This window comes from Neopelma chrysocephalum, unplaced genomic scaffold (assembly GCF_003984885.1).
Source record: "Neopelma chrysocephalum unplaced genomic scaffold, ASM398488v2 Primary Assembly neopelma1_74, whole genome shotgun sequence".
NCBI lineage: Eukaryota > Metazoa > Chordata > Aves > Passeriformes > Pipridae > Neopelma > Neopelma chrysocephalum.
Window position 1 is genome coordinate 9,606,249 of NW_020897735.1, and position 20,388 is coordinate 9,626,636.

General features: G+C 44.7%; 2 protein-coding genes across 4 annotated transcripts in view; one reads left to right on the forward strand and one right to left on the reverse strand.

The window, feature by feature from the left end:
- Nucleotides 1-15,105, forward strand: part of SCAI (suppressor of cancer cell invasion) — a 30,546-nt gene extending 15,441 nt beyond the window's left edge. For all 3 annotated transcript variants that reach the window (XM_027687891.1, XM_027687892.1, XM_027687893.1), the window contains exons 5-17: nt 121-219; nt 589-685; nt 1,441-1,539; nt 2,167-2,319; nt 3,147-3,248; nt 3,804-3,905; nt 4,933-5,011; nt 7,057-7,156; nt 7,591-7,672; nt 12,371-12,443; nt 12,988-13,161; nt 13,250-13,350; nt 14,435-15,105. In XM_027687891.1, coding sequence (XP_027543692.1) covers nt 121-219; nt 589-685; nt 1,441-1,539; nt 2,167-2,319; nt 3,147-3,248; nt 3,804-3,905; nt 4,933-5,011; nt 7,057-7,156; nt 7,591-7,672; nt 12,371-12,443; nt 12,988-13,161; nt 13,250-13,350; nt 14,435-14,584 — 1,411 coding nt within the window. In that variant the 3' untranslated portion in view covers nt 14,585-15,105. The remainder of the gene's footprint in view (nt 1-120; nt 220-588; nt 686-1,440; nt 1,540-2,166; nt 2,320-3,146; nt 3,249-3,803; nt 3,906-4,932; nt 5,012-7,056; nt 7,157-7,590; nt 7,673-12,370; nt 12,444-12,987; nt 13,162-13,249; nt 13,351-14,434) is intronic.
- Nucleotides 15,106-19,301: 4,196 nt separating this feature from the next.
- LOC113969782 (translation initiation factor IF-2-like) overlaps nt 19,302-20,388 on the reverse strand; it is a 1,655-nt gene continuing 568 nt past the window's right edge. Inside the window, exon 3 of the mRNA XM_027687940.1 lies at nt 19,302-20,282. Coding sequence (XP_027543741.1) covers nt 19,409-20,282 — 874 coding nt within the window. The 3' untranslated portion in view covers nt 19,302-19,408. The remainder of the gene's footprint in view (nt 20,283-20,388) is intronic.

The following is a 20,388-nucleotide window of genomic DNA, read 5'->3' on the forward strand; positions in this document are numbered from 1 at the left end:
GATGTTACTTGAGGAAGGAGTTTTGCTGTGGATGCACAAGCGGGTTGAGGGGGCAGGAAGGGAGGGTTTGGCTTGGATTTCCATCTGAGGCAGGGAGCTAATCTGATTCTTCCTCTGCAGCCTGCGCACCTCAGAAACCAGCTATCTCAATGAGGCTTTCTCCTTCTACTCAGCAATTAGGCAGAGGTCATACTACTCCCAAGTCAACAAAGAGGACAGGTACGTCTGAATGGATGCCCTTGTTTTTTCAAGGCTAGAATAGTGCATGGAAGCAGCAAAGAGCTATAAACTGTGAGGTTTGAAGAGCCAACCATGATATCTGACCCCCATGCCTTTCTCACAGAAGGAGACTGTGGAGAAGGGGGAGGCTGTGGCTTTCTTAGATATTTTTTATGTCCCTGTACCCAATTTTAAAGAAACCTCTAAGCAGCCAGGGAGCTATTGATCACGAGTTCAGTCAGAACTCTTAATCTGCAAGTGTTCAGCCTTGCTCTGTTCTCAAACTCCTCCTCTCTTTTACCCCTGGTACCCACCTCTGTTCTATTTTATTCTCAAATTTGGCCGTCGTGTTTTTGTTGTTGTGTTTAGGCCTGAACTGGTCGTTAAGAAGCTGCGTTACTATGCAAGGTTCATAGTGGTTTGTCTCTTGCTCAACAAAATGGATGTTGTAAAGGACCTTGTAAAGGTACGTTAAAATAAGGTTAAAGGTGCTGAGGGGTGGGAGGTTGCTGATCCTCACTTTTCTAGTCTATCTGACATCCCACATAGCGAACATCTCCTGTGATTCAGACATTTAGTAATGACACTTTAAGCTCAAATGATTTGACAGCGTCGTTTGAACACGAAGTAAAAATATTCCAATAGCTGCAGCCTAGACAGGGAGGTGCCCTGTAACTGCAGCAAAGGAACACCAAGCTGCTCCCCACAGCATATGCTTCCCAGCCCCTCCGACAACCTCGCTGCAAGCAGCTCCTGGTCTTGACAGTTTTGTGTAGGTTGCATTGCTGTCTCTGTGTCTGAGCTCCCTTGAACTGCTAGCTTAGCTTAGCAGCAGCTGAAACAGCCACACCATTCCCTTTCTCAATGTATTTAAAGTCACTTGTAAGCTGAAATTTGAGTCCTTGGCATCCATAGCTTATGGTAATAACCAGTGACAGAGCTGCTTGTGAGTGGGATAGTTAACTCCAGATATTCTTTGCGTTTGGACCTACTTAAAAGACAATTTGCATTGCCAAAACCGAGTGCAACGTTGGCATTCTGTCTGCTGAAAGAGCGCGTTTTGGCTGGCATGTTAGTCAGAAGTGTGCTGCATATGTTCTCAAGGAATTTATTTGTTATTCTTAAAGGCCAGCTCAGCTAACCAAATGTAAAGTTACTGCCTGCCTGTTAGACTGTTGGTTTAAGAAGTGACTGTGTCTGTCTTTCAACTGTCTGCATCAGGAACTGTCAGATGAAATTGAGGACTACACTCACCGCTTTAACACTGAAGATCAGGTGGAGTGGAACCTGGTTCTTCAGGAAGTGGCAGCATTTATTGAGGTGAGAATACCATTTCCTTAGAGTTGTTTATTCAAAAGTAAGATTTTCTGTCTTGTTCACCGAAGTGGTGCTGTATCACCCCCTCTGAGGGAAGCAGGGGCAGGGACAGTGTGCCTGTCCCATTTACTCACTGGTGTGTTCATGCCACAGCCCTTAACAGGAGTATTTCAGTATTGCCAGAAGGGGTGGCAGCATTACCATTCACTCACCTCCTTTGCTCTTCATTTCTAGGAAGGCAGACTAAAATAGGGCAGAGTTATTCTGAATGAAGGAATATTTAGTTTATTCTGTGTGAATTTGTAAGGTTGTTGATGCTGTTTGAGTCCTCAGGTACAGAGAAGCTGAAGCAGAGTCCATGTCATTGGAGGCAGTGTGCTTGTCTCTTTGCTGTGCTTTCATGTGCTTGTACCATGTATTTTTGCAGTCCCTGAGAACTTTGCCTTTCCATGGGGGAAGGCATTACCCTGTAGCCTGCATGCAAATATACAAATATGTGTACAGCAAAGTAATTTAGAAAATCTGCCTCAGTTATGAAATGTTCTGTAAGTGACGAGACCTTTGGACTTTTCTCTGACTGCAGATTGTGTGTTTTCTGAATTCCTGATTTATTCTGGTTGCTTTTTTTAGGCAGACCCTGTCATGGTTTTAAATGATGACAACACCATAGTAATCACCTCTAACAGGCTTTCTGAGACGGGAGCTCCGTTGCTGGAGCAGGGGATGATAGTGGGACAGCTTGCTCTTGCAGATGCACTCATTATTGGGAACTGCAACAACCAGGTAAAAGAAATTCTGGAGGCTTGGGTTTACATCTTTGGAGTTCCCCCTTGGCAACCTTTCTGATCATACAACAGCAAATCCAATGGAGGAGAACTTTAAAATATTTTTATTGTGATGTTTGCAATGGCATCAAGAAGAAGAGGTTCTCAGAAATAGGAGCTAAAAACGAAGTGTGAGATATTAGACCTGTGGTACTGACCTCTTACTGCTTATATTCATCATGTCAATTAAGGTGATGCAATTGATTTTCATATATTGGATTGTTCTTAACAGTCAGGCATGAGAGACCTTTGAGATATATCTTGAAAAAGCTTGACTTAACCTTTCACGTGACATACTCCGGTTTGTTGCAACTTCAGTGGCAACAGGAAGAGGTTTTCTAAAGACATTCAAAGTCTTTTTTTTACATGATGATAGTGAGGTTGTACAAACTTCATGACTTCTCTCTGAGCTCTTTTTTCAGGTAAGCAAGGGAGTTACATCTAAACTGCACTTTGTGTATCTTTATCAGATTTTGTCTGAATTTATAGTCCACAGCCATTTCAGCCCTTGATTTGTAAGCAGCCTGGAAAAGTCTGTAATTTGGAAGCAGGGGTCTGCACTGCAGTGACCTGTCCAGATAGACCAGTTACAAGTAGACTTTGTCCTCAGTGAGCTTTTCCACAAGTCCTTCACAGCTCTTTAGAGATTCAAAGAGGGCACTGGCAGATCCCTGAGAAAGAGAGAATGGTCTGTCTGCTATGCAGTGGAGTCTCTTACCTGGCTGATTCCAGAGAAATGCTGTTTACTGTGTACCTGTCAGAATAACCTGTTTGACTCTCCTGCAGGTCAAGTTCAGTGAGTTGACAGTGGACATGTTCCGCATGCTGCAAGCGCTGGAGAGGGAACCCATGAACTTGGCATCACAGATGAACAAACCTGGAATGCAGGTCAGTTCCACTCCAGTGACAAACCTGGCAGCAGATCTTAACTGGGTCTTTCGTTTGCTTTATTTTAAATAGTTACTCCTTCAGTATTTCACTGTGCAGAGCAGGTTAGTAAAGATGGTGTAACCTACTGGAAGTTAGTGAAGAGCAGCTCAAACCTGGACTCACCAGGTTGCTAAGTCATCTGAAAGTTAATATCCCCTGTGAGAAAGCATAAAAATATTTTATCTGGAGCATAAGGAAATACGAAGAATTTAATTTATTTATTTGAGATGAAGAGTGAATTTTGTCACTCTTTTCTTGGACGATGCTTTAGAGAGTAAGAAAGATTTAGGTAACAAGTTTAAATGGGGCATACTACAAAGTTGTAGTATCAAATATTGTGCATCTTGCTTTACTGTGTAACAGGAAATGCACCATGGGCAGACCATTTGTGTAGGAAGTGTGTTGGACATCAACATTCTATTAAGTAGAAATTTAGAGGGTTTTGAAACTGCTTTGATAATATCTGGGTTTGGGGGTTTTTTGAGTAGTGTTTTTGTTTGTTTGTTTTAACAGGAATCGACAGAGAAACCAGCAAGGCGGGAAAACCCCCATAAATATCTCCTTTATAAACCAACTTTTAGCCAGCTATATACATTTTTAGCAGCATCATTTAAGGTTTGTGGAATTGGTGAATTTATTTGTAAGAAAAATATCCAGGATAGTTTGTGACATGGAATAAAATGTGGATCTGCACCAGTCTGGAGAACAGAAAAATCTTAAAAGTGTTCTTTTACTTCATGTCATGCCAAACATAATCCAAAATCAGGGAAGTACCTCAGGAAATGGTTGCTCTTCAGCACTGTATAGCTGCTAAATCTCCAGTCCTGTATCCCATTCAAATTGTATCCTGCACAAGCTGTAGTTTTATCTGCCTGTCTTATTTTCTTACCCCCTGCTCTCCTCCAAGCCAGTCATCTCTACATTTGTAAATTTTTTTAATTTATTTTAATTTATCGAAGTTGCTGGGCTCATTATGCTTAATGCTAACTGTACAAGTCCACAACTTAGGATTTAGTAGTAAAACCAAAACATGAATCCTATAAAGAAACAAGTTTCAGTTTGTCTCAAGGAACAGCTGGTGAGGTGCAGGAAGTGCATCCTTACTTCTTAGAATTTTGTGTGCCTGCATGCTCAGCCTTTGGCAGAAATTGAAAGTATCTGTTCCCTCATGCAAACAGCCCATTAGAAAGGTGGAAAATAGATTTCTTTTACAGGTCTCTACAGAAACCTGGATGTGTTGTGCTTGTTGGCCAGCTGAGAAGGGCCGAGGGGAAGAGACAGATGTTGCAAACTCTGGGGGATTTGGAAACAAACCCTCCTTTGTGAATTGTTTGGGAGTTAGGGTCTGTATGGATCTTGGCAGCTTTTAATTTCCATATCTTGGAAAGCCTTAGATCTGGCTAGATAGTAAGAGAGTCTCTGTGGAAGCAGATGCTTTTTCAGTGCAACTTGGACCTCTGATATCAGCCTAGAGCTCTGTGTGGAGAAAAGACACATCATCAGGTGACCCTTTGGTCTGTGTCCTGCCCTGGTGGGCAGAAGTAGCACAATGATAATGACAATGTATTTATGAAGGTGATGATTGAATATTAAAATAAACTTGACCTTTATCCCCTTGCCACTCTCCTTGTCTGGGTTTCAGGAGCTGCCTGCCAACAGTGTGCTGCTGATTTACCTGTCTGCCACGGGCGTGTTTCCATCAGGTCGTTCGGATAGTGAAGGTACAATAAAGGAATGCTCCCTGTCATGAACAGGGCTTGAATTCTCTTTATGTTCCAGGACAAGTGACCAAGAAAGATGTCACAAAGCTCCTTTCAAAGACAAGTCAATTTGATTCTCCTGTCTACTTAGTAAGATAGCCTTTTTTTTCCACAAACAGTAATTAATTTTTGTGTTTTAATTAATGTGCATTAACCTGAGAACTTTTCGAAGGACACATCCAGTTTTTGATGCATCTGAAGTATTAAAAGCTTCCCTAATTGTGAAGACCACATGGCTCAGTTGATGCATCAGTGCAAAGTTCATAAAATGGCTCAGTGGCACTTTGTGATTCTTTCCAATCTCCAGCACCAGGAGATGGGGGGTGAAAGGGCTGAAGCGGCTGCAGGGACTGGTCTATTTGCACGCTCCTTAACCTGACAATTCAAGCCCTTCTCATGATTTTGACAATTCCCCTCACCTCATCCTCCTGTTCTTTGCAATCTAGCAGAATATTTGGATGCAGCTGCAATGTAAAAGCTGAAAACTGGTTGGCTAAAGTAAACACAGTCCAAAGATCTGTTTATGTAATTCAAGAAAAAATCCAAACACCTTTTTAACATCCTAAATATTGTACAAACCTCATCTGTTTGAGACTTGCATTCCTTTATAAGATGCATGCCTTGTCCTCCCCGGTGCATGATTTATAGTGCTCCCAAAATGCTAAAAGAAAAAAAATCCCTGTCAGCTTTGGGTTGTGGCAGTGATTTTTTTAAATGCTTTTAACATTTTACTTCTTGCTGCAACTTGGTGGTAGGTTCTAACTGAAGCTTGTTCTCCAAGGCCTGTGGTATGTCCACCTCACTGCATGTGTTGTTTCAGCTTAAGACCTTGTGGTAGAGGCTTCCAGGCTCAGTCACCTGAGGAGCTGCACAGTCAGAGTGCAGCTTTCATTCAGTGAATCCCATCACAACTGCAATCTTTTAATAAGGTGGTGTGGCCTGCCCACAGCTCTGCCTTATTAAAAGGGAGAGCAGCTGCAAGTTGCACTGTCCATCGCCTGCGAGCAGCTTGTGTTTGGCAGACACGTGAGATGTTTGTACCTGTGCTAAATTAATGTCTGTTCTGTTCCTGATTTTGTATCCCCAAAGCTTCCCTTAAAATGGAAAGGTGCCTTGTATCCAAACCTGAAAAAATTGCATTTGGTGGCCAAATAGGGGTCAACCAGCTCTGCAAATGTATAACAGAATGAGGAAACCCTAATACTTTATTTTACTAATGTTAGTGACATTTCATATCCATACCAATGGCAGAAATATATCTTGATATTTTGTAGGATGTGATATTTTTTGTAGCCATTGCCTTCATCTTTGCTCTCCATCAGACAGTCAGGGGGTAGCTCAGTTGTGCAAACATAGCAGAATACTTTGTTAGCTTACCATGGGAACACATGTCCAGCGTGTGTGCATGTGCAAATTGTGAATTCTGACTTTGAAATCTTAAAATACAAACCTTTGCTGCAGATTTGAAATCTGGTTAAATCTGTTTTGTCCTTTTGTCATTCTCTGAGCTCTCTCTTCTCCCCTTTGCAGTGTTATAACTGCAGATAATAATAATATGTCCATTATTTTTTATTAATTTAGCTTTATTTTTTTACCAAATTCTGAATCTGGAGTATGCAAACTGATACGGTAATTTTACAGAGGTATTGATTTCCCTGTTTCAGGTGTGTATTGGGTTTTAATCTTTTTGCTCTATAGTTTAACAAAAGCCAATATCTGTATCTTTTGTATTATGTTTGTGGATAAATAGTGAATAATTAAATTAGAAGTTATGAAGTTGAATTGCTTGCTTCTATTTGATAGATGGTGAAATTGCTGAGGAAGAATAAATGGAATATGTAGTTAGTGAAGGCTCCACGTTCCCCTCTCCCCTCCTTACAACTGCAGTAGTTCAGATTCCTTCGGTTTTCTGAGATTTGTTGTTGCTTTCTCCCTTCCATGTAATTGTTAAATCTCTCAGGGGTGAGTTGCCCCTGCTGATTTGAGCTCCTCTTTCCCCTCTGTAGGTCCATATGACTTTGGGGGTGTTCTGACAAACAGCAACCGGGACATTATCAATGGGGACGCGATCCACAAGCGAAACCAGTCCTACAAGGAGATGCACTGGTAAGTGTCACACTGGGACACCTGGGAGCTCAGAAAAATTTGTCTTCAACAGAGAAAAAGGCATCAAAGCCTCTGGAATTCAAACTCCTCAGTGCAGGACATCATAGTGGAGATTGGCTTGAAGTCGAACACTTAGAAATGAATGTTTAAATGATGATTTAAACACTTCAAAAGTATTGCTGTGACTTAATGTAAGTTCTTAATTACTGGCAAACTTCAGATTAATGACGGATGGTTTCTCAAGAAGACAAACATCTCTTGAACTAGTAACAACTCCCATAGCCCATATTATAGAGAATACCAAGTGAGTTGTGCAGTTACTCCCTGAGGATGAATCCGAGGCCTGGGGAATCTGCTTGGTTTTTATCTGGATGTGGGCAGCTGTGTGGCTGAGCAGTTCTAGTGCTCTGTGAGGTGTCCCTTTCTCTTTCCAGCCTCCACCCTGGAGATCTCTACCCTTTCACCAGAAAGCCTCTGTTCATCATCGTGGACTCTTCCAACAGCGTCGCCTATAAGGTAAGACCCTTGGAGGCAGCTCCTCGTGTGGTAGGATACAGTGCCAACCCCTAGTTAGCTTACACTTTTAACAGGCTATTTTTTTAAACAGTTTGTATTCAGTCTTTCTTTTCTTTTGAGGTTGTGCATGCTAGTCAGGATCTGACCCTATGAATAGGAACAAGAAGGAGAAGCACATGAACAGCCGCTCATTGGAAAGTAATAAATCCTCCTGGAGGGAAAAAAGGTTCAAGATTTCCAAGGTCTCTGGTGGGAGGTTTATTTTTGTTTTATACCAAAGACAAATCTCGGTGTGTGTGCATGGGGGAGGGAGATAACTAATGTGCTTTTCTTTTTTCCAGTCATCCAACACTCAGTTGCTTTTAAGCGACAGAAAGGAGTCAAAGCATTGAGCCTGATCTTATAAAACACAGGGTGTCTGTGTCTGAACCAAGGAAGTAACAAGACTCAAATTAGCATCCAGTGTTACTGTAGAGTGGTATTTGCTTGGACACTGAGCCTCCTTCCTAGGGTGCTCTGGACTTACAGTAGAATTGCTCCATGCTAAATCACCTCTGGGAATCTGCAGTTTGGGTAATACAGAAGCAAGCATTGCACTCATAGTGGCCAGTTGAATCTGCAGAGCATTACACATTTATTTTATTCATGAATGGGGTAATAAGAATGTGCTATATCTGGGGAAAGTGCCACTTCTTCTTTCTTTTTATAGCTCCATTATGTGCAGTGAGGAAAGGGAACATCCACAGCTGTGATTTTGGAGGAGGAACAGGGACGTCTAGTGGCCAGAGGAACTTGTGCCCTGTTCGGTGTCCACAGTCTGTGCTGTTTGTTTTAAAGGCATTTGTTGGCCAAGGAGAGGTACTAAATAAGTGCTCAGTGTGATTTGGGATAGTTCTGTACTGAGCCAGGGAGCTCCTGCCTGACACTCAAATCTGGCCTCTCCGTTGGGTCTTTGCTCTGTTGGACTGTAATGTGTCTCAGAGGGCTTTTTAAACATCACTGCATTTAAGTTCACCACACTAGGTTTCAGAGCAAATCTGCTTTTTTTTTTAAATTCCCTTCTCTATTTAAAGGGAGGGAAACACAATTGGAATGATTTACTTGTCTTTCTGAGAAAATGAACATTTAGTAGGGATTTATTTTCCTTTACTCTTTCCTGACATTCATTCCAGTGTAACATCAGGAGGGTTGGTTTTGTTTCAGGGCAAGAAGTGTGGCTCAGGTTTGGTTTTTTGGTTTGGTTTTTTTACCCCCTTCCTCTTTAATAGAATTGCTGAAAGATGTCAAGTGGATCAACTCTGTAAGAGAGTAAAGGATTCCTGGTCATCCTTAATTCAGATACAGACTGGGGTTCTGTGGACAGCTTAGAGCAAAGGATCTGTTTCGGGTGATGGATTTCCACACGTAGATTTGCAGCTCTTGTGAGAATAACTGTCAAGTGTTTACAGTAGAATTTTCTCTTTCTATTACATTTAAATTTGATAATTAATTTTTCTTTCAATTTGTGGGCACACAGTAAGCAAAACTGTAACCTCCACTGAGTTTCTTTTCCTTGTCCTGCAGTGAACTGACCAACAGTAGTGCAAGACCCACCAGTGCTCTGGTGTTGAGCACACAGGGCAGCTGGGGAGAGCAGTCCAGCTCTGCCTGTGTGGAAGGAGCAGAGAAATGGGAGTTTTGGAACTGCTTCAGGACAGGATTATAGAAGTGGCTGCTAGGAGCTCTGACCCAGATCAGAACCGTGTGGGCACAACTGTGAGGAGTCTAAGAAGAAATATGTTCAGCATTTCAGAAATGACATTCCACTTCCTCATCTCTTGCCCCTGAACGTAGGCAGGCAGGTGTGTGGGGACAGGTTTAGGTGTCTTGTTCTGTTTTCCACTGGAGGGACATGGCAGAGCTCTCAGTGCCAGTGTTTCCCAGCCCTGGCACACTCCTGCTGTGGCTGTGCTGTGCGTGCTGGGGTCCTTGTCCCCACCGTGCCCTGGCAGGGCTGGCGTGTGACTGTCCCTGGGTGGGCTGGGAGGGGCTTTGAGCGCTGGCACGAACAAAGAGGGTCTGTGCAACTGTGTGAGAAGCTGAAATCAGTACTGCCTTTTTTCCACATGGCTGCCCTGATCCTTGCTGATAGGACAGGAGCTATCCTGACATTTAAATGTCACTGTTGGCAGTACCGGCAGGAACAGCAACTGCTCACACATCCTTTCCTGCAGCCCGTTCCTGCTCTCCTGCACGCATCCCTGTCCTCTCCCCCTCTCTGCAGGGCTGAAATGGTGATGACTGAAAGTCAGTCCTGCCAGGAAGTGACTTGCCAGTTTGTCAAATCAGCGGCACTTGAACAGCTTCCTCCCTGTATATTTAGCTGAAAGTGGAAGATAACTGCAAATCGAGCATGTCTACTGAAAGCTGTGAATTTTTTTTAACACTTCCATTTAAATATAGATGGCTGTGTGTTCTTGAAGGTTACCACTGCATATGTGGATGAAATAATATTTTTAGATCAATATCATCCTGTAGCTGTGGTTTTCTAGGATCACAGATCGTGGTCAGATGCAAAGTCTTAAAATCAAACCAAACCAAACCCAAACCTACAGCCAGTGAGAATGCAAGGCCTTTGTCAGTGATGTGGTACAAATACTCAGCTTAGCAAAGCCTACATGTGAACTGACTTCTTTTGGGGAGTTCTTTTTTCAAAAGAGATGTACATGCATTGTAAAAAGCAGCAGTGCTTCTGTGGGAAACTTGAGAGCTGAAGTGAAAAAACAGAGTCAGTTTTGAAACAAAATATGGATTATCCTTACTGGAGTCATCCATGCACTGAAAGGTAGGGCATTCCTTATCCAGAGCTGCTGTCAACACCTGGACTGCAGGGCAGGTTTTTCTGGTGCACCTTTGGCCCTCTGCTCCCAGCCATGGCTGTAAATGCTCCGCTTCCTTTGTTCCATGTATCCCACAGCTCTTCCCTGGGGAAATGAGGAGCAGGGTGGTGGTGGTGAGTGAATCCTGGTGTTCCCCTGGGCTCAGGTAGGCAGTAGTGTGTGGGCAGGAGCTGTGGCCTGGCAGGCAGTGTCTCCTGGCTCCGTGGTGTGGGTGTAGTGGGTGGCAGGAGCTCCTCCTTCCCCAGAGCACAGCTGGGTCAGGCCGTGGAGTTTCCCCCCTGTGCAGGACTCACTGGCTGTGTTGGCTTCACCTGCTGGCACAGAGTCCAGAGTGCTCCCAGATACTGCAGGGAGTGATACCTTGCCTGAGATCCCTGAGTGACCCGGGTGTGCTGCTGGCACTGTTTAACTGCTCCTGGTCTGTAACTGAGCGATACAAGATGGAATTAAACCTCAATCTGCTCATGAAAACTGAGCGTACACGTTACTGGAGAAGGTGAAACCTGCCAGGGTGTGTCCAGTACAAACCAGCAGGTCTGGGGTGACTCCTGGAGTTGGAAATGTTTCTTTGTAGTTCAGTTTCACCAATTCCTGGGCTGGCCTGGAGTTACTGTCTACAAGAGAACAGCCTTTGTTTCTTCATTAGAGACCAAACCTTGGTATCCAGCATTATCAATCTTCCTTGGGCTCCTAATGAACTCAGAGGGTTTTTAGGACTAGTCAGCACTCTGTCAAAGATGGGACATGTTTCATTTTGATTAGACTAGATTACTGTCTTTAGTATTTAGCAGATTAGATTAAATTAATTCTATAAAACTAATTTAACTGAAATATACTGCCCGGAAGGGAGAGTTCCATTTGAATTACACAGAGGCCAGAAGGAATTAAAAAATTAGCTTTTTGAGGATTCTACACAAGCAAATACTTCTGGTGTTCTATGTCTTGCAGTCATAACCTGACAGTTTTAAGACTGTACTCTGCAGACATATGTGTGGCACTCGTGTGCTCTGGATGCAATGGTTTGAGTCTGTGCTCTGAGAGGGTGCAGACACAATCACATCTTTTATGGCTTTGCAAGCCTGCATGGTTAAGAAAGCTGTTCTGGTGACAGCTAATGAGGTTGTGTAAATGATTTTTGGCGTTTTTTCCCTTTGTGATAATGATTTACCACCAGACAGATATGCAGTAGGACTGTTATCAGGTAAATGTTGCTGAAAGTGGCCAATGGTGGTGCTTGAGGTTCTGGAGAAATCCTTGTGCAATGGGACACTTAGGCAATATTTAAGGTGCTGGTGCAGGGGGCATGAAATGAGTATCGTAAAATGAGGTTCAGTACAGCGGATATTAAGGTTATGACATACTTGTTTTAAAGGAAGCTTCTTTTAAAACTCCTCTGGGCTTTCCTGTTTCATTAGGTGTAGTTCTTCCTGCTAGAAAGAAAAGGGGAAAGAAATGACTTTGACTGGACAGTTCAGTTGGTATTGAGGGAAGATGCAAGAGCTGTTTTGACCTGAAAGCCAATGGCTTTTACTGCAGAACATGATTTTTTTTTCAAGTAACATATTAGTACTGAATATTTCCATGAAATCAGTATCTGCCATCAGTACCAGTGAAATGAGAGAATTGTAATTCCTTTAAAATGTAGTGGGTTATATTCCTTCTATGTGTGATCTGAGTAAGTGACCTTGTCAGGCTCACTGCCAATGCTGAGCTGTGCAAGGGGCATTAGTGTCTCTGTCATTAATAGGATTTGTACCCTGCTGAATATTCAAGGCAAGCAAAGTGACCATCAATACTTCAAAACTCTTATCTGTTACAGAATTTCACAAACTTATTTGGACAGCCATTGGTGTGCTTGCTTTCTCCAACAGCATATCCAAAAGCATTACAAGGTATGTGCAGTATTGCATTTCCCAAGAAGTTGCAGTTGCATCATGTACCTATCCCAAACAAATAGAACTTGGATTCCTCAGGAAAAGACACCTTTTCACTACTATGTAACCCATAAATCAGGTTGACAGTCGCTGAAGTAATATGATAAAGTTTATTTACTGTTTATGGTAAATAATTTATTCTAACCCTGATGATGTTTCTAGAGTAAGCTCCAACAAGTGGTAGGAGCAAAGCCTCTCCTACACAGAGACTGAGTAAGTTGCCATCCCAGCGCAGGGTGATGGTTTTAGCACTTTGGGCAGCTTTGTTAGGCCCAGAAAGGGAGCAGAGGCAGTTAAGGTGTCTTGGTGTTAATGCACGTCCCCAGCAAGGCTTTGTTGCCAGTCCCTGATCAGATCTGCACGAGGAAGGTGTAACTAACCCAGAGTAGCTCCTCTGTTATGGAATTTAGCGGGTGAGTGACTTCATTCTGTGGCAGGGACAGCGTTTCTGTTTCATGTGCCAAATGTATCTCTTTGTCTATTGATTTATTTTTCCTTTTAGATCAGTCTCAGCGGGGTAGCCTCTTCACACTCTTTCTGAACAATCCTTTAATGGCATTCCTGTTTGTCTCTGGATTATCAAGCATGCGCAGAGGATTGTGGGAGAAGTGTCAGGATTACCTTAGGAAAATCAACCGGGATATTGCCCAGCTGCTGACCCACTCCCGGTCCATAGGTATGGCCTCAGCAGGCACAGCTGAACCTTTTGGAAGGGTTTGTTTTTTAAGCCTTTCTAAACCGGGCATTTCTTGCCTTCTCTACAGACCAGTCCTTTCTTCAGTTTTTTGGGGATGAATTTCTTCGCCTGCTTCTCACAAGATTTATCTTCTGTTCAGCTACAATGAGGATGCACAAAATCTTCCGGGTATGGAGGGATATCTGTGCCTTTGTGGGAAGGACAGTCCAGTGCATGTAGAACTGTGCTGGCTCAGGGTGGAGGGGTCTGAGGGCTGAGCACATCCCTGTGACTTCAGAAAGATGACTGATGCTCACATGCTAATTCCTACAGCCTGCACTGAGGCTGTGCCTTTGTGTCTCTCCAAAGGCACCAAGCCTTTGACTTGCTGGAGCCTTAGCCCTGCACAGAAGTTGCAGCAGACACACTCCAGTTCGTTTATGTCACTCTGAACAGCTGTGTCTGCTAGAAAAATACATCTTAATAAGTCGAGATTATTATTTCTACACAACTAAAAAGGTGTAGGACAAGAATATAAGACGAAGTGGAGAGGAGTGGGACGTTACTGCTGAATGTGTTCTCATGTGAATGGGTTTTGAAAGGTGTTTGAAGTGTAAATGAATAAGCTCAACAGGAAGATGTATTTTTCCTCCCCGTTGGTTAAAGCTGTGCCAACAGTGAAGTCTGCTTCTGGATCTGCACCATTTTATGTGTGTGAGTGTTGGCACATAAACTGCCTGCTCCATTTTAAACACTGCAGGAAGAAATGGGAGTTGAGCACAGGAAGGGGCAGTATTCACTTGTGGAACTGCAGACATCCAGCAGCTCTCTCAGCCTCAGTCAGCTACCTGGGCCACTGATATCGGGGAAAAGAAACGTGTCTGTGGTAGTGTAGAGAGATTTGCCCCCAGTGTCTTAGGTACTTGTTTTAGGATGAGATAAATCTCCCACTGGAGATGCTTACATGTGTGTAATTTCAAGAAATGAACTCCAGCCTGATAGGTAAGCACATATGAAGTCTCTTTGTCTTTTTTTTAGTCTTTTTTTTCTTTTTTTTTTTTGCAAGGCTTCTGTGAACATACCAATAACCATCTCAGATTGTCGTGGGTATTTGTATTGCCACTGTAATGGAAACAGAAAACTGAAAATTCTAGAACATTTTCTCTCTCTACCATACTGAACAGATAGTGTGAAATTGGCCTTTTGCAATCTTCTTTGTAAAGGCTGTGAAAGAAACAAGTGTCTGATTCTCTCTGTTTTCACTGTTATCTAGCAGGAGACTCGAAATTATCCCGAATCTTACCCTCAGCTGCCAAGAGATGAAACGGTGGAGAACCCTCACCTCCAAAAGCACATTTTGGAGCTGGCTTCCATACTGGATGTTAGGAATGTTTTCCTGGAAAACACCCTCGATGACTATTAAAAGAAACTGTCTTATTGCAAAGGGGTTTCCCTGGCCACAGATTTTGAATGGTGCAGTTTTATAATGTGAAAATCATAAAAGGAAGTACTTGATTTTATTTTTAAATTTAGGACCATTATTTTAAAAAGTAATAATAAACAGCTGTTAGTTGAGCTGTTCCATTCTGTATGGGGTCAATTTTATAAGCAGAAGTTTTCATGTCTTTTAAATGTTAAACTAAAGAATCACTAGAGGTTTATTTCTGGTCTTGTGGCTGTCAACCACATTTCCAACAGCTGATCCTAAGCATAGAAGTATTATTGGTTACCTTTAGCCCACATTTGTGGAAATCCTTTATTTTTATACAATTTTAAGAAATTGGAAAGAAAAAAATCAACAGAAAAACCAATATTTTATCCCCAAAGAGTTTGGATTTGAAATGGTAAAGATGGAACCACACAGTGCAAACCAACAATAGCAATAACAGAGTCCTTCATAACAAATATATTTTTTCAGTCTTAGGCAAGTGAGGAGACAAAACTGTGGACAATTAAGTTGCATTTGGAGCAGTGGCTTTCAAGTGAAGTTGTAAAGATACTTAATGCTCCCTGTAAACTGGACACAGCAGTTTTCCATATGAACTGTGTCCTGCTGGCCAAGGACCTGGTTGGGCAGGTGGTCAAGTTACAGATGCCCAAGGCTGGCCCCCACCTCTTACTGTCCTGTGGGTCATCTTGCCATTTGTATTGCTGCCACAGGAGGACAGGGAATTCTTCATTTTGAGATACTATGTAGAAATTCTGACATTTCCAGGAGGTGTTACCCCTCCTTTCCCTGTGTGGGTGGAACGTGTGGCTCCCACTCTTTGAAAGGAGCTGAAAAGATGTCCTGTACAGTGCTGAGTACAAGCCCTTCCCATCACCCGCGTATCCAACCCCGCTGTGCTGGATCCCCGTGCCCCAGGAGAGGTGCTGATGTTCCCCTTGCAGGTTAAACCAAGTGGGAGCTGCCATAACCCCGTGGATGTTTTGCATGTCCCCCACTGCAGCTCATCCTGCCCTGGAAGCAGGAGAACCGAGGGGCTGTAACTCTGTGGCAGCACCGTTGGCTCCCCAGCCCGTACCCTCCCTGTGGGGGTGTGGAGCAGGACAGTGGCCCTTGGGGAGGTGCTGGCAGGGGAAGGCTGTTCTGGCTGCTGGCAAAAGTGCTGGCTGGCTCATTTGGGACTGTACTGCAGAGAGAGGAGCTCTGGCAGCTCCTGGCAGGGCGGGTGTGAGCAAGAAGGAGATGGAGATACTTTAAGCTATTAAATAAAAAAGTCTATTGTCACTGTTCCATGGTCTGCTAGAAAAGAAGTGGAAGGACAAGTCTGATCAGTGCTTTTTGTTGAAGCCCAGCCATGCCTCTGCGTTTAGGTAAAACCAATGCAAACTTGGTGACTGCCATGGTATCCTGGCAGGCCTGTGTGCAGTGCCATCACCCAAGGTGGGCTCTAGTCAGCCACAACAGCACTGGTGGATCCATTCAGCTGAGGGCACAGTATGGAACAGCAGGAATGGCTGGAGTGGAGCTGGGGAGTTTGCATGAAGGTTCTCTGTAGCTGGGCTGAAGCTTGCACCATCTATTCTTTATTTCCCAAGTGTACAAAATCCTGTGAATGCTCGTGTTTGTCCTAAGCAGTCTTGAAGCTGGTACCTTGAGCCCCCCCAACTTGGTGCTGCCCTTTGGACTCTGGCAGGACTTCATTTCCTGGGCTGTGGAGTTTGTTTTAACGAGTGTGTGTTTGTGTGTGTGCATGTGTGTTCTCGGCGTTTGTGTGTGTATGTACAGTACACATACATCTACTGGCTGGTGTAAATTGTAAATATGTATATATGTATAGGTACTTGTATATGTATTAAAAAGAATGAACCACTACAATGTCTATATACAAAATTTATATATACACACATACGCCATTTTGGGTGGATTCCACAAGGTGCTGCAGATCATTTTTGGTTGTAGTAAAGGTTATGGCTCTTTGCCATTGTAATTTGCTGTTTCCAGGGACTTACCCTTGGACCTTGAAGTAATTCATGACTGATTTGAGGTACAAGAGCCCTTAGTTAGCCAGGGGAATGGGTACTCCTGTATGTATTAGTGGTAAGATTCATGTATTAACTGTGAAGCTGATCTCTGCCTTCCTGCCTGGTAGGAGGTCCCCAGTTACTAAAACATGGGATTGTATGTGGAAGCTGAAGGTACAGGAAGCCTTTAATGCAGCAGGGAGTGAGAGGCGGGTTATCTGTTGCCCTGCCTGCTGTTCCTCCCCCAGCAGTGTTCAGCTTGCATGGAAAAAGGGAATTGAGTTTTCCCCAGCTCACTGCCTTCCAACCAAATGCTTTTGCTTTGCTTTAGCTTTTGCTTTTATGAAACTGTTCTCATTTTGGTTCCATCTATGTGGAAAACAGTATGCTGTTTCCAAGCATAGGAATGATTATGATGATGATTCCAGTCATGTGGGCTGGTGAACCTCTGGGACATTGCTTGTGAACTGACTGGGAAAGCCTTGGTGATCCCACCTTCATTTTAGCCAGGCTGAAGCGGGGAGTCCTTGCTTGTCACCTGAGAGGCTTCTACTCCAGTTTGCAACCCTTCAAGGAGGTTCTGTTTGCTTGTTGCCAAGGTAGATCTCATCAGAGGAAAATGCACTTTTCAAAAAAACTGAACAAAAAGCCCTGAAGAAGGTGGAATGTAGGAGGAGAATGTAGTCCTTGAAAATTAGTTCAGAAGTTGTACTTATCAGCAAAGACTTTCCAAGTCAAAAATTCATTCTCGAGGTTCCTCATTCTCCTCTTACCTGCTGATCTTTGTTAGAAGGTCCAATGCTGGCAGGGACATTCAAAGATAGAGGTTTCACTCCTGTTGTGTTGGGAGGAGTACGGAATTGTACCGTGTAAGCAAAGGGCTCTTCCCCTCTGTCTGCTCTAGCTGTAGCTAGGATGAGTGTCTGGCCTTGGATTTTGAGCCAGCCCCCTCCCTTCCTGCCCAAAGCAACTGCATCCAAGATGAAAATGTTGATATTTTCCCCTCCAAGTAAAAGCTTGTCTTGTTTGAACTAAGTCATTCTAAACTCGTGCTACTGTGTGCTCTGTGCTATGGTCGTAGGTACCTCGGTGTATGCTTGTGTGTACTGAAGAAAATCTGGTTTCTGTATCTCGCAGTCCTCAGTGTGGAAGCAAGCAAAGACTGAACCATTTTTAAGTGAGAAGAGAACAAGTCCTTTTCTTCTCAGGCCTGCTGCCTTCCCTCTTGTCTCGCTCTGCCTTTCTCCATGTATCTTTATTGCTCATATTAACGGAGAAGACTTGCCAGCACCAGGCAATGCCAAATTAAAGGGGTAAATTCTGCATGTGATACACTGAGAGGAGAAGGTGAACTGGACCAACTGTGTCCTTATGGGACTGCTCCCGCCTGGCTCCCTACTCCCTGCATGTGGTGTGCTCAGATGAATCCTGCTCCCACAGTAGGCACCTGCTCAAATTGTTTGTGCTCCTGCTCAAATTGGCTTTGGAACATCCTGCAAAGTTACTGCCATTGCCTTTTTTTGCCCTTTGACTTCTCAAAATAACAGTGACAGGGGAATGCAGGGTTATGAGTCTTTAATGCTCTGGTTTTTATTTGCTGTTGGGATGTGATGTGTCATTTTGCTTCATGCACAAGCTAAATGGAGCACTAACTTCCATGAGCTGTGCAAACGGGACTTGCTCCCTGGAGTGCTTTCTTGAGAAGTTCCAGGACATTTCTTTGAGTAGTTTGTCAAAATAATGTCTGTCAAGTCACGACTGACTAAACCTCTCAAGACTGTTCCCCAGGGAGATGTGCAGAGATGTCTTTTAAGGATCACAGGAAATAGATGGGGGCAACAGGAAATTAGGTTCCAAATAATCATCTTCAAAGGCTACAACTTGAGTAGCTCTGGTTAGGCTTCTCCCCTAAGGATGGGGTGGAAGTGCTGCTCCAAGATCCATCCCTGGCATGAGTTGGGAAGCACCTCCCCTGCCCCGCCACCTCCTGTGTGCTGTAACCGTGCTGTGCTGCAAGTCTGCTCCTTCCAGGAAGCTAAAAATCTTGGCATCTGTCTGAACAACTGTTTTGTCTTGAGGCTTCTTTTGTAAAAGCTTTATCTGTGTTCAGTTCCTCAGTCAGTGTCCGAGTGCAGCTCAGTGGTGCAGCAGCAGCAGCTGAGCCTCGCTCAGGCCTGGTGGTGCCGGGGCTGCTCCTGGGGCTGAGGGAGCTCCGCAGGCAGGAACAGTTGTATGAACAAGGGAAAAATCTAGTGTAGAGAGCTGAAAGCTGCTCTGTGCACCTCGGTAAGGTCAGGCTCTCCAGAGCAGATTATATACTCCCGAGGGGGCTCCCTTACATTGGTAATATCTGACTTTTAGAGCAATGCTGTTCTGTGACCAGATGTATTGCAAGTGCTTTGAGGATCTGGGTGTCCACTAGTGGAGCAGGGGAGGAACATATCAGACATGTAACTGCTTTAGATTTAGGAGTGCCAGTCAGCCACATCTTGTTTTCCCCTCTAAACCATTACTTTGCCAAGACAGAGGATATCTAGTTCAAGGCCTGTGAATCTGACTGACCTTTTTGGGGATTAAGGACTGTCTCTGAATTCTGCCCAGATGCACCCATAGATGTTTTATTCCCATTGGGAGCAGACCCCAGCACAGCTCCCTGGCCTGCAGGAGCCCCAGAGCAGAGCAGACCTCACCAGCCCCGTACCAGCAGCTGCTCCTTCCAGAATAAACCCTGCTGGGAGGATCTGCCCCATTGACTTCGCAGGTCGCTTTCGGCACGTGTTTATCTTTGTTTCTCCGTTGAAGTGGTTTGTAGGGAGCAGGATTCCGCCTCATGCAGGCTGAAAAGCACAAGTTGCTTCTGCCCTGGGCAAGACCCGGTGAGAAGGACGAGGGGAGCACAGGTGGGAGCGTCTGGGAGCGTTCTGGGAATGCAGAGGGACCGTGCCTCGGGCAGCACAGCTGCAGAGGTACAGCGTTTTGCCTCTCTGAGAATCAGATTATTTATTACCAAAAGTAATTTTATAGTGAATTGGTTTAAAGTTATTTTACAGCTGTGTGCCTGTATATCGTATTTTGGTAAAAACAGATATTTTCCTTGAAATATATAGAGATATATAAATAAACTTTTTTTGGAGCAAATGGACTTTTTTGCAAGGGATGTGTAATCGCCAAAGCAGCGTGATGCCAGAAGCGACTCTGCCGTTGTTCTGGGTGTCTGTGGAGGGAAGCAGCGTGTTTGTGTTGCCGCCGGACCCTGCGGGGAGGAGCAAGAGCCGCACCCGGGACCTGCCGTTTCTCGCTGTCCGAGCCACCGCCCCCGGTCCGGGCGGGTCACAGGCCGAGCTCCACCCCGCGTCCTCGCCGCCGCCTCTCCGCCTTTCCAGAGACTTTGGAGCAGATTCCCGTCCGCTTTTGTCCCCGCCGCGCCGGGGCCGCTCCCGCCCGGCGCTCGCGGTTGTGCCGTGTCCGAGCCGTTCGCTGTCCCTGGGCCGGGGCTCGGCGGCCCCTCCCCGCCCGTGTCCCGGCCCCGCCGAAGGACTGTGCTGTCAATAAACTGTGGAAAACGCTCGTACCCAGCCGCCTCGTCCGCTCCGCCGCGGGACAGCGGGAGGGCAGCAGGGAGGAGGGAGGAGAGGGGCTGAGGGAGGAGCGGGACTGAGGGAGGAGCGGAGCCAGGACTGAGGGAGGAGCGGGGCCGGGGCCGAGGGAGGAGCGGGACTGAGGGAGGAGCGGGGCCGGGACTGAGGGAGGAGCGGGGCC